The following is a 17140-nucleotide window of genomic DNA, read 5'->3' on the forward strand; positions in this document are numbered from 1 at the left end:
ATACAAAACTTGTTGCATCGGCACATCTGTGATTGCAATGGGATGTTACTGTGAAGTAGCGGTACTCAGAAATGGTGAGTTGTCGTCTGCTGCAATCTATATGGATATGCGAACATCAGCTTGAGGTGTCTCAGTTGATACTGTATTAGAGCTGTTGAACGTGCTTGCTGCACTTTGGTTTGTGTCCCAGGCATGTCCACTCGTGCTTGTCATATTGGTTAAAATAACTGTGTGATTTGTTTGGAGTCGTTCTACCAGCTCCGACGTGGTGACTATCCTTAACGTGGAAATTTAGGTTGACAAGGATGCTGGATTTTGAGCTGATTAATGGTGAAATTACGGTATTCATGATAAGCCACAATTTATTTGAAATATGTTAGTTCAAAAAAGCTCAGGGAAATATGTTTGTTCAAAAATGCTCAGTGAAATATGTTTGTTCAAAAATGATCAGGGAAATATGTTATTCAAATCATAGGGAAAGATGTAAGTCAAATCATGTATAGATGAGGTGGCTACGAAAGTAACTTGCAGGTACATGGGGTGTAGAGACAGCTGCACAAGCCAAATGGCATCATACGGACCTTTGTGCGCCGTGCCCGCGCAAGCCAAATGGCATCATACGGACCTTTGTGCGCCGTGCCCGCGCAAGCCAAATGGCATCATACGGACCTTTGGCGTGTCCGCGCGGGCGCTGAATTTCTGCTCTTGCTTTCATGGGTAGGGATTATTTTACCAACCAAACGAATCGGTCTTCCCCTTCACACAAGGGAGGGAGGGAATGCTGCACAGCACCACACTCCATAGAGAATAGAGATGCTGCGTGATGTTGCCGCCCAGTCAATCAAGGTGAACCAAGGAGCAACATGGCGATGCGCAAGCGCACTGTGACCTTGCTGTGCTCACTCCTCTCAGCTCTGATGATCGCCTCCGGAACCTCTGGTGCCAGCCGGGACGAGACTGGCTCACTGCTCGCGTTCAAGGCGGAGCTAACCCGCCACGGCTCCGACGTGCTCCCCTCCTGGAACAGCAGCACCAGCTTGTGCGGCTGGGAAGGTGTGGCGTGCGGCCATGGACGGGTGGTGGCGCTCAGCCTGCCCTCTCACGGGCTCGCCGGCACCCTCTCCCAGGCCATCGGGAACCTTACGTCCCTGCGGATGCTGAATCTGAGCTTCAACTGGTTCAAGGGGGAGGTCCCAGCAAGCATTGACCGTCTGGTACGTCTGCGAACGCTTGACCTGAGCTACAACACCTTCTCTGGTATGCTGCCAGCCAACCTGAGCTCCTGTATCAACCTACTGTCACTGAGGCTTCACTGCAACCGACTCCATGGGCGTGTCCCTGTAGAGCTTGGCCACAAGCTCACAAGCCTCCAGGTCCTCTCACTCGCCAACAACAGCTTGACGGGTGCCATCCCAGGATCACTGGCCAACCTGTCATCCCTGCAGTACATTGATCTATCTAGAAACCAGCTCAAGGGGCATATCCCACCTGAGATTGGCAACATTGAAGGTCTGCTGGTCCTTGCAGTCCTTGCAAATAATCTCTCGGGCGTGATCCCACACTGTACAATTTGTCATTGCTGAAGGAGTTGAGAGTGGCAGGAAATATGTTATCTGGAACTATTCCTTCTGATATCGGTGACAGGTTTAGCAGCATAGAATTTCTTGGATTTACTGACAATAGATTCAGTGGAGTTATTCCGTCTTCGCTCTCCAACCTCTCTACTCTCAAATACCTTGACCTCACGGACAACAATTTTACCGGATATGTGCCTCCAGCTCTGGGGAGATTGCAAGGTCTCATTCAGCTGTACTTGAGTGGACACAAGCTAGAAGCCAACGACAAGGAGGGCTGGGAATTCATCGCTTCACTGAAAAACTGCAGCAAGCTTCAGCATCTGGTTCTTTCTGATAACTCTTTCAAAGGGAAACTGCCTAGCTCAATTGCAAACCTGTCGACAACCCTCCAAATGCTTTATCTGGGAGACAATAGGATTTCTGGTGTTATCCCATCAAACATCGGAAATTTGGTTGGTCTGAAAACACTTGAGATGGTTAATACTTCCATATCTGGAATGATTCCAGAGAGCATTGGTAGGCTAGAAAACTTGGTTGAGTTAGGACTTTACAACACTAGTTTGTCAGGTCTCATACCTTCATCATTAGGAAATCTTACCCAGTTGACTAGGCTTTATGCGTACTATGGAAACTTGGAAGGGCCGATCCCGGCGAGCCTGGGAAAGTTGAAGAATTTGTTTATCCTTGATCTTTCAACAAATCGACTCAATGGCTCAATTCCTAGAGAGGTGTTGAAACTTCCTGAACTTTCTATCTACTTAGACTTATCATACAATTCATTATCTGGGCCACTTCCTAGTGAAGTTGGTAGCTTGACAAAGGTTGACCAACTGATTCTATCAGGAAACCAGTTGTCAGGCCGCATACCGGATAGCATCAGGAATTGCATTTCGTTGGAACAATTGTTGCTGGACCATAACTCGTTTGAAGGTATCATACCTCAATCTCTGAAGAATTTAAAAGGTCTCACTTTGCTTAACCTAACCTTGAATAGGCTGTCCGGGGGTATTCCAGATTTCCTTGGTAGTATTGGCGGTTTGCAACAATTGTATCTAGCACACAACAACTTGTCAGGTCTTATTCCCACAGTTCTTCAAAATTTGACATCGTTATCAAAACTGGATCTGTCATTCAATAATTTGCAAGGTGAAGTGCCAAAAGGGGGCGTTTTCTCAAATGGAACTTACTTGTCAATTGATGGAAATGGTGAGCTTTGTGGCGGAACACCTCAACTTCATTTAGCTCCATGTTCCACGACTACTGCTGAAAAGAATAAAAAACAGTTGTCAAAATCCTTTGTGATCATCCTGGCATCAATCAGCGGGCTTGTATTCATAGTTTTCGTTGTTGCTATCTATCAGTTGATCCGAAAGAAGCTCACACAAATACAGGGAAGCCAGCTCGTACCCATGGCAATGCATGAACAGTATGAAAGACTCTCCTATCATGTGTTGTCAAATGGAACCAATGGATTTTCAGGGGCCAACCTACTCGGGCAAGGAAGCTACGGCGCGGTTTACAAGTGCACTTTACCTGATCAAGATATCGCAACAGCTGTAAAGGTGTTCAACATACAACAGTCTGGGTCTATTAGAAGTTTTGTGGCTGAATGTGAGGCGTTGCAAAGGGTGCGCCATCGATGTCTCATAAAGGTCGTCACCTGTTGCTCAAGCATCGATCCACAAGGTAATGAATTCAAGGCACTGGTTTTCGAATTCATGCCCAACGGTAGTTTGAAAGATTGGCTTCATCCAGAATCTGGAATACACACCCTGAGCAACACGCTCAGCCTAGCTCAGAGACTAGACATTACCATCAGTATCATGGATGCTTTGGACTACCTTCATAACCAGTGCCAACCACCAATAGTCCATTGCGACCTCAAACCAAGTAACGTTCTCCTTGCAGAAGACATGAGTGCTCGGGTTGGAGATTTTGGCATATCGAAAATCTTAACTGATAGCACAGGCACGGGTGAGTTAAATTCAGTTAGCTTCACTGGGCTAAGAGGTTCCATTGGTTACGTCCCTCCAGGTAAGAGGACATCCTATTCACATTGTTGTTACAATATTCTGTACTGGCATGTTTATTGTGCTGGTGAAACAATGTCTGAAATCTGAATGCCTGTAGAGTATGGCGAGCATTGTGCTGTCTCAACCCTTGGGGACGTTTACAGCCTCGGCATCTTGTTGCTTGAGATGTTTACCGGGAGGAGCCCTACGGACGACATGTTCAAGGATTCCTTGGACCTGCATAAGTTTGCCGAGGCCGCTCTCCCCAACAGAGTCGTGGAGATAGCCGATCCAGCAATCTGGCTACACGAAGAAGCAATGGATGTGGATGCTGCCAGTTCTGCCATAGCGAGAAGCAGAATCGAGCGCTGTTTGGTCTCGGTGACTGGGCTCGGTGTGTCCTGCTCAAAGCAGCAGCCGCGAGAGCGAATGCCGATGAGAGATGCTGCCATGGAGATGCGTGCAATCAGAGATGCGTTCCTCGTGGCTGCCAGCTCCCCGAATTGAAATCTGGAAGAGAGAAGCAGGCCACTGACCGCTGTCTCGTGAAAGAAAATCATTTGGTGTGTCCTCCTTTTATTAGGATGATATACTGATATTGATTCTACGAGTCTAATTAGTTAGATGCCAATTTTTGCCAAGCCAAAATTAAATCAGGACATGTCAATAAAATTTGGCTACCAATGGGTACATGTCTAAAAGTTGGCACTTCAATATTTGCGACCAAAATAATGGCAAATTATTAGAAACTTCTTAAATCTTACAAAAGGTAAAAATATTAGTTGTCATGTTTTGGCGTTAAACCAAATAAATACCTAAATTTCTTGTCAACACTTTGGCTTGGCAAAAATTAGCATCCGACCAATCAGGCTCTACATGTGAAAGGTTGCTTAGAAAGACTGATTTTGTGAGTTTTTTAAACCGATTTTTTTGAGTTATCAACGAACTATAAATATACCAAAACTCAACCCCAACAATAGCCAAATTTTGTTACCTCTTGATACCTCCAGAATGACTCTACTTAAAATGTCTATATTTCACTGACAATAACCCAAAAACTCTGAATGGCCGATTCCTTAGATGGAACTATGGAAAGATATATAGGCGATTTGCTGCGTAATGTTAAGTGGGTTTACATTGAAACGTTCTGTGCGTGATAAGCCTAGCCCAAGAAGCAACCCAAAGAGACCTGGACTGTGTTCAGTTCCCCCAACTTTCTCCAAAATTTCCAAAATTCCCATCACATCGAATCATTAAATGTATCAAAAGACGTATGCATGGAGTATGAAATGTAGGTAAACAAAATAATTAATTTCACAGTTTAGATGTACATTTCAAGACGAATCTTTTGAGTCTAGTTACCTCTTAGTAGGATAATATTTATCATAAATAAACGAAAAGTGCTACAGTCGTTACGGTGCTAATTTTGCAGGAACACATCCCTGGCTCGGCCCATGAACCAGAACCCTCGTCTCTTCCATTCTGCCTGCAGCCCTGCACGGCTGCACAGGCTTCCCAGTTTGCAAACCCTTCTCGCCCGTCTTCCCCATCCGCGTAAGCTCCTGCGGCAGCGGCGAATTCCCTGTTGATGGCCACCAAATCTCACAAGAAGAAGAAGCCTTCTGCCTCCAACCCCTCTATCGATCCCAAGCCCACCTCCTCAGACAAGAAACCCAAGCCCCCTAAGCCCCAGCCGGAGCAGGCTGCGGCGGACAAGAGACCGAAGAAGCAGAAGGCGAGGGACGAGATCGACGAGATCTTCAGCGCCGCCAAGGCGGGCAAGAAGCGGAAGCAGCCGCAGGAAGAGGGCAAGGTGGCCAAGAAGCCCAAGGATAAGACTGAGGGGATCAAGAAGAAGAATAAGAGCAAGACGCCGGGAAGTAAAGGTAAGGGTCGTGTGCCGGATGACGACGACGAGGAGGAGGTCGAGGAAAAGCGGCCGCGGCGCCGCACGGCGGATGGGCTCGCCATATACTCCGCCGATGAGCTCGGGTTCGGCAAAGCCGACGCCGGCGGCACCCCGCTCTGTCCATTCGACTGCGACTGCTGCTTCTGAGCTCCCTCTGGCATCCCCCGCCTGATGTAGTGAGGTGAAAACAGTGAGTTTCTGTTCTGCATTGCCTAACGAATTCTATGGCAAGCACACTTGGGTTTGTGCTCTGATGAAATGAATTTTTGGTACATGCGCTGTATTCGTTGCTCCTGAATGATGCTGAAATTAAAAGTCGCTGCATAGGTGCTGCTGAATCAAGAATCTGCTATACAATTTGTATTCTAGTGTTTGGTTGATTGCTTCGTCATAAGCATTTTGAGTTATAGCAAGATTTCTAGTACTCCAGATCACAATTAGGCCATTAAGATGATATATGACTGGTAGTTCATGAAACAAGCATACAAAAAATGCCTTCACATATGCTTGTGAGAATGATACAACTGAAATCTTGCTCAGAGTAACGAGTGAGGTTATGCTTAAGATGGGGTTATGCTTAAAATGATCTTTTCTGTTGCTTATGCTTCATGGTTCGAGCTGGAGTTGGCTTCCTTCGTTTAGTGTGGATGGCGTTCAGCCCTTCCTTGCAGCAGTACATGGTTTGCAAGATGCGATTCTGATAGATTATTTGACAGTCAGAGATATCAGGGACGAGAGGTTTATGGCAAGAAGCCGGTTTAGACTAGGCAACTCTTAAGATGTCGACTAGTCAGGTTATTTGCCAGGCATTCCGTTCTGCTGCTCAACCATTTCTCTGTTCCAAAGCATTCCCATCCATTTGTCAATGGAGGTCTGTTGTTAATTGTGTAGGTACCTTTTTAGTAGTGATGTTGCTTGGGTGCTTTGACGGCTGCCATACATTTCTATGGTAACAGCAGGAGCTGCACGGATGCCCTGAACGAGACCTTTTTTATGTTTGCTTTCATGCTTCTATTAGCATACATGAGCACAGCAAGGATGGGCCATAAGTGTTCTGAAAATCGGTCCGCGAGAAAACTTCAGATGGTCATTCTGGATCACTTGGCAGTGCTTACGGAAAACAAGAAATACTACTTTTTCGATGGGCTTAAACATGAACCTGAGCGGATGGGCCAGTGCCCCAGCGGTAACTCCCCCGTGGCTGGAAGCTCGCCGGCGGGGGTCGAATCCCCGTCCGCACCTGGGTACTGAGGCGTGTGCGCGCGTGTGCTGGTGTGCGTGTGTATGGTGGTGTGCGTGTCTCGGTATAACGCGTTTTGAGACTCCTCAGGCAGTTTCATCTGCACTGAGTCCGGTCAGCATGGGCTATCAAAAATCTTACATGACTCCCCAGTGCTCTTGAGTGTGCTGGTGTGCGTGTGTATGGTGGTGTGCGTGTCTCGGTATAACGCGTTTTGAGACTCCTCAGGCAATTTCATCTGCGCTGAGTCCGGTCAGCGTGGGCTATCAAAAATCTTACATGACTCCCCAGTGCTCTTGAGTGCTTTAAAAAAATAAAAAATAAACATGAACCTGACAAAAGGACAACTTGGAATTTCTAGACTTTGGCGTGGAGGGTTGTTAAGCTCTTAAGTTTTCTTTCCTTGGTTGAGTTACCGAGCATCAAGAAAATTTGTTGTTGCTTGCGAGTACTTTGGCTCGCCAAATGCCCAAATGCAAATCTCTGAAATCAGAAATTTGAAACTGCTTCACTCTCCTAGTTCCTAGGCTACTCTTCAGTCTTCAGTGACGGCGAGTCGGCGACAATTCATTCGGCCACTGGCACTGGGGCTCCTCATATCCCGTCCGATTTGCTCCCCATCTCGCGCGACGTGTCACGCGGAACACCACACCCGGCCACCCGGGCGAGCAGGCGAGGTCGCCGAGCAGATCGGTCTCAGCGGCCGGTTGCGTCACCGGAAGCGAGTCGGGGTCACGCCCGATGGCGGCGCTGCTGCTGAGCCAGGCGCGGTGGCTCCTGGTGGAGCACCCGGCGGTGGCGTCCTTCCGCTGGCAGCCGGGCCGCACGCTCGGCGCGACCCCGTCCTTCGCGGCCGCCGTCATCAGCGGCTACCTCACCGCGGTACTCGTCCTCCGCCTCGTCCTTCCGCACCTCCCGCCGCTGCCGCCGCGGGCGCTGCGCTTGGCCTCCGCGGCCCACAACACGGTCCTCCTCGCGCTCTCCGCCGCCATGGCCGCCGGGTGCGCGCTCTCCACGGCCGCCACGGCGCCGCCGCCGCGGTGGGCGTGGCCGTTCTGCTTCCCGCCGGGCGGCGCCACGGAGGCCTCGGGCCCCGTCTTCTTCTGGGCGCACGTGTTCTACCTCTCCAAGGTGTACGAGCTCGGCGACACGCTGCTCATCCTGCTCGGCCGCCGCCCGCCCACGCTGCTCCACGTCTACCACCACGCCGTCGTCATCGCCATGTGCTACCTCTGGCTCGCCACGCGCCAGTCCCTGATGCCCATCGCGCTCGTCACCAACGCCGGCGTGCATGTCGTCATGTACTCCTACTACCTCTGCTGCAGCGTCGGGCTGCGCTGGCCCAAGCGGTTGAAGCGCGCCGTCACGGAGCTCCAGATCGTGCAGTTCCTCTTCAGCTTCGCGGCCTCCGTGGTCATGCTGTGGCTCCACTTCACCGCCGGCGGGTGCGAGGGGATGGCCGGGTGGGTGTTCAACGCCGTCTTCAACGCGTCGCTGCTCGCGCTCTTCCTCGACTTCCATGGCGCTGCCTACAAAGCCGCAAAGAGCAACAAGGGCAAAGCAGAATGACGAGGCCAGCAGCCAATTAGCTGGCCACCAATTGCTTGTGAGATTTTACTGTTTTTAGACTTGTTTTTTTTTCAATCTATTTCAGAAAGGGCAGAGTAGTGTATTGGATCATGTAACATTTCTGATTTCAATTTTGTTTTTTTTTTCATCCTGAACAATCATGTTGCAACAACCTTTATGTGATAATTGGTCTAGGTGAACTATCCAAGTATCTCGAAGGAAAAAGAAGCAGAATGATTTATCTAAAGTGAGAAAAGATGCCATTGCATGAAAGAGTTCTCAGGCATCAACCAAATTTGTTATAACATTAGTTCAGTTTCGGCATAATTCAAGCAAAATTTAACCAATCCGGAACATGGAAACTTCTAAGAAAGCGGCATTGACTTGATCATTGTTGATGAGGGCCTACATTAGGCGGCAGTATGTGCTTGCTTGCTAGAACAGCTCCGCTGCGCTTTCATTCATTGTTATAACACTAATTTATGCAGCAGAGAATTCTCCCTCAATCCGTCGTCAGGACGAGAATGTAATTTATAATGCGAATGGATAACAGCTTGTGGAAACGCTGATATCAGAAAGGCAATCCTTTGATGCTTAAACACGACGCAGACGACAAAAAGTTATTGGTGATAGCATATACAAGTTGGTGCATCTTTTCGTTTTTTCAATTGCCAAATCTGCGTGGCGTGAAGCCGAGAAAGACTACCACTTCGGCATTTCCGGAAGCTTCTCTAATTATTAAGGCCACACGGCGAGATTTAGGGTTCTAGGAGAAATTGGAGACCCTTTGCCAAATAAAAAATGTACTCTACCTGATAAAGAAAATATGGCAAAAAAAAAAACGGGTGGCATTTGTGCAACCAACAATGTCCGCTTTTCATCTGCACCACTGCTCTGTTTGTGATCCAGGAAACCACATCAACAAGCACCCAGGCGAAGGGTACATCATGAATATGCATCGAACCAGAAGTATGATACTGTAGCAGCTCTTGATCGACAACAATTAGGGTTTCTTCAAGCTTACGCAATTTGCACCTCGGATCATGCATACTTTCTAGGAGAAAACCAAGTCTTTAACCAAAAATCGAGATGATTGAGTTTCCCAAAAGACGTAACTCTGCACAACTCTACCAATCTTTTCCAAAAGAGAAGAACAGAAGAGGGGAAAGAAAGAGTTTGCCACCTGCTATCCCCCTGCTACGAGCTACTAGAAGCTACTGGGTGCCCGGCCAGAGAAGGCCATGGCGAAGAGGAGGACGACGAGGTAGAAGAGGATGACGACGAGCTTCATCTGGAACATGGCGAAGAATAGCTTCACCATGAACACCAGCAGCAGGGCGTCGAAGATGATCGTTATCGCCACCTCCAGGGGCTCCATCGCCGCCGCCGACTACGACCAGACCACCGGCAAGGCGAGAACAACACTCTCTAGAACAGAACAAGAAACAAGAGAGAGATTGGTAAAGGTGGATCGGCGTGGTATGAGCGCCAGTGGCTGAGTGGAGAGAGAAGGGGGAAGGAAGCAGCCAACAGACGCACCTGACTCCTGAAGGCGACGCGTTTTGCGATTCAGTGCTGGGGCTTTGGCCTTGCCCGACGCTGATTGCGCGTCGGATGGGCAGAGTCGCGAAGGTTCGGAAGAAAGAGCGGGCCCGCCGACGTGAACCACCGAGCCGATGAGGTGTCCAGACTCCACCCCGACGGGTCGCGCCAAAGAGTCAAGCCGCGCCGCGCCCGCGCGTACACACCAGATGGATCACCTGCCACCGACCAGGTTAACATGACTGATAGACTGCTGAAACACATGTGCATCTGAGTTTTTAGTAACTAATGATTGCCATTCAGAAATCGGAGAATCTGCGCGGTCCCAGAGATGATCCCATGTGGGCATGTGGGCAAAGAGCACATAGCTGAGTGTATCAGAAGCATCAAGACTTACTGGTTTAGTAGTCTTCAAGAAGAAGAAGATGAGTGAACATTAGCCTATGAAATTAAGTTTGACTTCCGTCTCGGTGGCTATGGTGCACCACAAGTCACAATTGTATGCATATTAGATAACGACAGTTGGACAGTTGGTTTCCTTAAGCAGTTGGTTTTGATTGTTTCCACGCCCTCAACTTCACAAGTGCATTCAAACTGGATGCATTAAATCAAACAACAATGTATGAACCATCTTTTACACGCTCAACTATACCAATAATCAAAACAATACACTAAATAAAAGCAGATAACAGTACTTGCATAAAAGCATTCACTTTATCACTCGTTGATTCATGAGACAACAAAATGCACAATCAGCATAGTAATGACAAAGCGCACCTGAATTTCGTGGTACATGATGCTTCAAAAGAGCGAATACCTGCACAAACTTTATTGGAAATTCCTTCTTGTCCAACTGAAAGGCTGGAAACATTCATAGGTTTTTTATCCACATCAAAAGTGATTCATAGCACCAAACCAGCTTCATATGCCAGTTAAGCCAGCTCATTGCAGGAAGCTATTCTTAGAATATTCACTAAATGCATCCTGCAGTATATTTACATCCTCTGGAGAATCACCACTGCAACCTTCACATGGGTGTGTAGCAGAAGTGCCCAGCAAAGGTCCAGTACTTTATACACTTTCTTGGAAAAGGGTATTGCATTACTCTGTTGTTTTTCTGAAGCTGGTTTTACATCAAATCATGTAAAGCATAATGCATTATCAAATGCTTCAGGTTTCCTAATTCCTAGAACATCATTCATGAACCAAGATCTACCCAGAAGTTGCTGATGATTGTTAAGAAGCAGATATCCTTGATTACTTGTGTAACTCATTGCATCAAAAGTTCAAAACTCAAGGTAACCATCATTTGGGAAGTCAGACTTATTTCCCTTCCAATAATTCATAAACAACTCTGTGCTGCTACTTTGCCTTCATGACTTTCTGCTATGGGAGAGGGTAGTTACCTGGTGCTTTAGTTGGACGTAAGGGGCAGTTTGTAACAGGTAATAATATACTAGGACTGTCAAGGGGGTGTGTGATGTGTGTGTGGGTCTATGTATGACTCTTTTCTTCTTCTATCAATACAATGATACGCAGTTCTCCTGCGTGTTCGAGAAAAAAATACTTTGCCTTCATGAAACTGGAGAAAACACTGGAATCATCATTTTCTCATAATTGTTCATATTGGTAACAAACCACCAAAATAAATTCAAATAGTCGATTCCCACATCACTAGATCCAAGATTTCATAAATTTCCAATGACAATGGATGCTTTGCTTCCCAAGAAAAGAAGGCATGATATTGTCCGTTCAATTGTAACCAGCTGCACCCACCATCTTTCTTAAGGCTAGCTCCTTTCATCAGTATTCTCATCTCAGCAGCATCTTTCCATTTACCACAAGATGCATACATGTTCGAGAGTAGCACATAGCCCGCTGTATTATCCTTCTCCAACTCATGAAGTTTCATTGCTGCCCTCTCACCTATCTCCTTGTTGCTGTAAGTGTTGCAAGCACTCAGAAGAGCTGACCATGCGCTTGCTTCAAAGTTACTTGGAACCTTCATGAGAAGCTCTTCGGCTTCTGTCAAACGACCAGCTCGAGCTAGGACATCAACCATGCAGGTGTAGTGCTTCTGTTTAGGTGGGATGCCATGTGCTTGCATTGTTTCAAAATAATGTATGGCTTGTTCCACCAAACCACTGTGGGAACAAGCAAATAAAATAGCTAAAAATGTATGCTCATTCGGTGATATTCCATTTGCCATCATATTCTCGAACAACAAAATAGACTCTTCTGCAAAGCCATTTTCTGCAAGTCCCTGAACCATGGCAGTCCAAGTGATACTATTTTTTTCAGGCATTTGATAAAATATCCTCTTGGAGCTGTCCAAATCCCCTGACTTGGCATACATGTCACAGAGTGCAGTCCCCATAAAGATGTTATGTTCGATTCCAAGCTTGACAATCTTAGCATGAACCATCTTGCCCATCTCTAAAGAGCACAAGTTTGCGCATGCAAGAAGAACACTTGACATGGTAATTTCTCCCGGAATCTGCCCTGAAGCCAACATTGCACTGAAATATTTTAGTGCATCAACAAATCGTCGATTTTCTGCGTAACCAGAAATCATTGTGTTCCATGAAGCTGCGTTCCTTGCAGGCATCTTGTTGAAGAGCTCATCTGCCTCCACCATTTTGCCGTTCCAACTATAACCTGAGATAAGAGAGTTCCAGCATACTATGTTCTTTTGTGGGAGGGAATGAAATATCCTTTGAGCATCTGTGCACTGCTTGCATTTGCAGTACATGTCAATCAAAGAGCTGGATACAAACAAATTGCTGGTAGAACCCATCTTCAGGGCATTGGCATGGATCTTAGTTCCTCCTCTTAAGTCTTGAAGGGTAGCACAAGCACTAAGCACACTAGAGAAGCATGAAATGTTTGGCCTACAACTGTCAGCAAGCATTTGACTGTAAAGCCTTACTGCTTCTGCAGCATCACCTTTCTGCTCATGCCTTGCAATCAAAGTACCCCACGAGACCTCATTTCTATCAGACATTGCATCAAGAACCCGTCGAGCTCCCTCGAGGTCACCCAACTCAGCGTACACATCAAGTAATGCAGTCCATGAGACAACATCCCTCACCTGCATCTCATCAAAAACCCTGTGTGCTGCAGCTGCATCTCCCATTCTTAGATACAGAGTGATCAAAGAATTGTGTACCTCAATACTCTTCTCAAACAAGTTCCATTTGATTGCCAATCCCACCACACCCATGGCCAGATCAAATTCACCTGCACCCACACAAGCCTTGATCACACAAATCAGTGTAACCACATTAGGTCTCACACTGCAGCTTAGCATCTTGTGAAACACAGGGAGTGCATCTTTGTAGAGGTCATTGCGTACAAACCCAGAAATCATAGCGGTGAAGAAGGCAACTGAGTGAAGTGGGCACCGCTCATACAGCTCAACAGCATCCCTCACAGACCCACGCTTCATGAGCGCGTCCACCATGGTTGTGTACGACACGACGCTCTGCTCGGGCATTCCGTCGAACAGCCTGCGAGCGGAGGCAATGTCCCCGGTCTTTACGTGCTCCGACACCATGAAATCGTACACGAAGGAGGAGGCCGAACCAGAGGCGACGCAGTCATCGAAGACCCGGTCGCGATCCGCGGCGCGGGCGAATGCGGCGTAGCCAGTGAGGAGGTTGGACGCGACGGAGCAGTCGGCGCCGAGGCCGGAGCGCAGGGCGTGCGCGTGCAACGAGAGGACGAGCCGCAGGGCGGAGGAGACTGAGGAAGAAGGTAGGTTGCTGGTGGCGGCGGCGGCGGCGGTACGACGGCAGAGGCGGAACAGGGAGGCGCAGGTCTCGGCGTAGGACTTGAAGGCCTTTGCCGTGGGCGCCAGCGGTGGGCCATTGGCCAGGCGGAACTTGAACGCCTTCACAGGAAGGGTTAGGGGAGCGGGTGTCTCCTCCGTCTTGGCCCTCGCCGCCGGTGAAATCGATGGCCTCGCCGGCTCCGGCAGCGGCCCTTGCGGCCGCGGTCGCCTCACGCGGGCCGCCGCTCTCATGCTCCCATGATTCGAAAAGTTCGAAAAGCTTTCGCCGTTGGAGAGCTTTATCAGCCGCGATAATTGGGCTGCCTATACGGTCAGCTGGGCTGGACTGGGCTGGGCTGGGGCAAAACTAAGAACACGAACAGAATCTTCTAAGGAAACGCGAAGGGGAAGCTGAAGATTTGAACAAACAAGGCAGCATGATTCCATGATGCTGTTGCAATTTCAGATCTGAAGACAACTGGTGTAGCCTGAGCTGCACAATGATTCTAACTACCATTCTCAACAAGCAATGCTCGAAACAAGAAAGCTCTGCATTCTACGGAAGCACTGCTGATGATCCTCACTGGATTTTCTCCATCCCGTAGGTATCTTCAGCTCCACTGGCTACCTTTTTTCTTCTCTCTGCTATCATCTCGGTGTAGGCCTGAAAGAATTCATCAGAGTTAAAACAGGATCATTATTTGGACAGGTATTCAGCGCATAAGAAATGCTTAATTGGCTGATATGCTCCAGTTTGGAACTAGCACAAACTCATGCTGACTACATAGCCGTCCCCATTTTATGAACTAGAAGAAGTTTTGGAGCTAGTGAGCAACTAAGCATGGATGATCTAATAGTTGCTGCTCTGAAAAGTGATACCAATACCATCTATGTCCAAAAGGGTTCTTTCATAGTTAGCATACGGCACACCACTTGAAAAGTAATTCTGCATTGATTTTAAGTGTACCCTTCGTGGTTTGAAAACAACCTATGCAGAATCCGATGCCTACTTTTTAAGTTAAATTGTTACAAAAATATTATACAAACCTTAGGGTAGGAGTAGAGAAATATGTACCACCATGCACATATTATAAAAGAAACTCCTGCAGTAATTATAACCGATTGGAGCACGCAACCACAGTAGTTCCTGTGAGCAATATTGTCCAGGGTTGGCACCTGAAAGTGGGGGAAATATAGTCATGATGACAACACTTGAGCATAGAAGCTATTAGTGTTTCACAAAAAATGAAGATGATGCAAATATCTGAGGAAAAATTTATTATTTCATTTTGGACCTCCATTTCCATATGATACTAGTTGCCTAGCTTTATTACCATATATCGAATTTTAGAAATGGGATGACGTTATTGTGTAGATGTCACTTAAGTCATGGCTTGATTACACTTAACACAAATACACAATAAACGTTTGACATTCCTGGAGCAGACTCTGCAAGAACAACTTCCAGTGAAATTTAGGAATGTACTTTATGTTTCTCCGAACCAAGTTTTTACAACAGTAATACTAGAATGACTTAGCATTTAGTCACACCTCACACTAACCAACATCGATGGCAACAAATTTGGGATGTCTCTATGACACGTGTTAGCTAACAAATCATGCTTAAATGTTTGCGCCATCACATACTTCGTCAATTCCAGCTTTTACGAATTCGCCCGACCAAAATATGCTGCGAGAAACTGTTCCAGATAAAGAGCAAAGAGACGGACCAGGCAGGCTTGGTGTCCCAGACGGAGTCGTACTCGAGCGACAGGTAGTCAAGGTACCCGTCCATGTCCTCCACCACACCGTCCTCTCCAAAAAACGCCGCCGCTCCGCCGTCCTTGGCCCCCTCGCCCTCCCCCCGGCCGCCGACCTGCGCCACGCCGGCCCGCCCCCGACTCCTGCTGCCGAGCTGCAGCCGGGTAGCGGCGGCGGCGGCAGCAGACGAGGGGGAGAACGGGGAAGGCGTGGCCGCGAGCACGGGCACTCTCGAGCGGGCCGCGCCGGCGCCGCTTGGGCAGGACGGCGCCGTGGACGGGAAGACTATGCAGAGCGCGCCCATTTCTCGGCCTCTGCTCGATGTACCTGAACCTGAACTGCGTCGCCCTCCGCGGCCGCCGATGCTGCGGTTATGGCCAGTGTTTGCTTTCTTTTTTTCTTTTTTTTTTGGCAAAACTGGGCAGTGTATCATGCAGTCATTAAAACCGGCTGCTTTTCTTACGAGGCGGTTTTTTTCTTTTTTATATTTAAAAAAAATTAGAATTTCAAAAATATATGTCCGTTTTGGAAAATTTCAAAAATATACCCCGGTCGCCCTCCCATAGGGCGACAGGCCCAAAGTGTAAATTTTTTTTTCTTTAAATTTGCAACGAAGTCCCTGGAGAAAAAAAAAGGGGGCCTGTCGCCCCCCCAATGGGCGACAGGGGCCTGTCGCCCACCCCTGGGGCGACAGGGGCCTGAGACGACCCGTAGCTGTCTTCGTACTGCACACGGGTTCCGAAGTTGTGCGCTACCTGACGCAACTGATCACGCTGCCTCGACCATGGCTCTGTCTGTCATTGGGGATCCGGCACGTACCTTCGTCAAGTAAGTCGAGCAGTCCGTCTCCATCATGTTGCAAAGGCGAAGCTGCATCAATTCAGTAAAGGTACAGTTAGAAACACATGAATTATCTTATGAATATGATTATATATATATGCAAATATGATCAAGAGACTCACCGCGCCAGCTAGTGCCTCCACGTGGTGCCGGGCATAGCCATCCTGAGGTCTCGCCTGGTGTGGCTGCGGGTGAGTGTCAACAAAAACCAGACGAGCCCGAGTCCGGGGTAAGTACCAGGTGAGGTAAGCCCTAAAGGAGCTGTCTGTGTGTGGTCCTGTTGGATGGACCAAGTGCTCGTCTGTCTGTTCCCATTGGTCCACCCACGGCTGGATCTTGGTGAGCCAATCATCAGAGCACGGCAAGCCACTCCTTGACAACCTATAAAGTGGAACACGAAGAATCGTTAGATTCGACACTAATGTATGAGCCAAGTTCATTCATAATTACCTGTGGTCCTGGCGACTGACACGCTCCAACGCGGTGGGCACCGGAAACTCCTGGCGCTGCCCAAACTGTCTCCTGACTCTCCAGGGGCAATATGCCTCAACCGCGATGTCATAAACCAGGACGGCGGAAGTAAGCCACAGGCTCGCATTCGCGGAGCAGTACGAAGACAGGCCTGCTGGTGCACGGGTAGCCACAGCCTCTGGGCTGTAAGGCTCCCAGACAACGTCCTCGGGCGTCAGTATGTCGAGCTCCGAAACAAACTCAGGATATGCGTGTCTAACCCGCGCATGTGCCCAGGACCTCTGCATTCCGAATAAGTAAAATTAAAAGTGCGCTAATACATCATGTAACAATGAATAACAAAATTAGGTTTGTTGCGAACATACCTGACGCCAGATCCAGATAGTTCCCATAGTGGGCCTCTCGTCCTCCTCGTCGCCGTACATGCCCCCGTGGTAAGGCTCGTGG

General features: G+C 48.2%; 3 protein-coding genes and 1 pseudogene across 4 annotated transcripts; 3 read left to right on the forward strand and 1 right to left on the reverse strand.

The window, feature by feature from the left end:
• Positions 1–695: 695 nt before the first annotated feature.
• On the forward strand, positions 696–4492 carry LOC120688086 (annotated as a pseudogene).
• Positions 4493–5056: 564 nt separating this feature from the next.
• Positions 5057–5866, forward strand: LOC120693098 (uncharacterized protein C6G9.01c-like). Its single transcript, XM_039976501.1, has one exon. It carries the CDS (start codon positions 5178–5180, stop codon positions 5643–5645), a length of 468 nt encoding a protein of 155 aa, XP_039832435.1. The 5' UTR covers positions 5057–5177; the 3' UTR covers positions 5646–5866.
• A 1283-nt stretch (positions 5867–7149) lies between these two features.
• Positions 7150–8554, forward strand: LOC120688580 (elongation of fatty acids protein 3-like). The gene has a single exon (XM_039970944.1). It carries the CDS (start codon positions 7480–7482, stop codon positions 8305–8307), a length of 828 nt encoding a protein of 275 aa, XP_039826878.1. The 5' UTR covers positions 7150–7479; the 3' UTR covers positions 8308–8554.
• Positions 8555–9176: 622 nt separating this feature from the next.
• Positions 9177–15785, reverse strand: LOC120688578 (pentatricopeptide repeat-containing protein At2g13600-like). 2 transcript variants are annotated; one of them, XM_039970943.1, is made up of 4 exons: positions 15352–15785; positions 14669–14797; positions 13019–14285; positions 9177–12940 (listed from the first exon to the last, which is right to left on the reverse strand). In XM_039970943.1, the coding sequence occupies exons 3-4, from the start codon at positions 13871–13873 to the stop codon at positions 11501–11503; spliced, it is 2295 nt and encodes a 764-aa protein (XP_039826877.1). In that variant the 5' UTR covers positions 13874–14285; positions 14669–14797; positions 15352–15785; the 3' UTR covers positions 9177–11500. The 2 variants fall into 2 exon arrangements, with proteins under 2 accessions (XP_039826877.1, XP_039826876.1); XM_039970942.1 differs by having other exon boundaries at positions 9177–14285.
• Between the last annotated feature and the right edge of the window lie 1355 nt (positions 15786–17140).

The sequence above is a fragment of the Panicum virgatum genome, chromosome 9N (genome assembly GCF_016808335.1).
Source record: "Panicum virgatum strain AP13 chromosome 9N, P.virgatum_v5, whole genome shotgun sequence".
Taxonomy (NCBI): Eukaryota; Viridiplantae; Streptophyta; class Magnoliopsida; order Poales; family Poaceae; genus Panicum; species Panicum virgatum.

Bases quoted from the DNA above. Each gene is read 5' to 3' on its own strand.
- LOC120693098 (XM_039976501.1), top strand. From the start codon at position 5,178: ATGGCCACCAAATCTCACAAGAAGAAGAAGCCTTCTGCCTCCAACCCC.
- LOC120688580 (XM_039970944.1), top strand. From the start codon at position 7,480: ATGGCGGCGCTGCTGCTGAGCCAGGCGCGGTGGCTCCTGGTGGAGCAC.
- LOC120688578 (XM_039970942.1), bottom strand. From the start codon at position 13,873: ATGAGAGCGGCGGCCCGCGTGAGGCGACCGCGGCCGCAAGGGCCGCTG.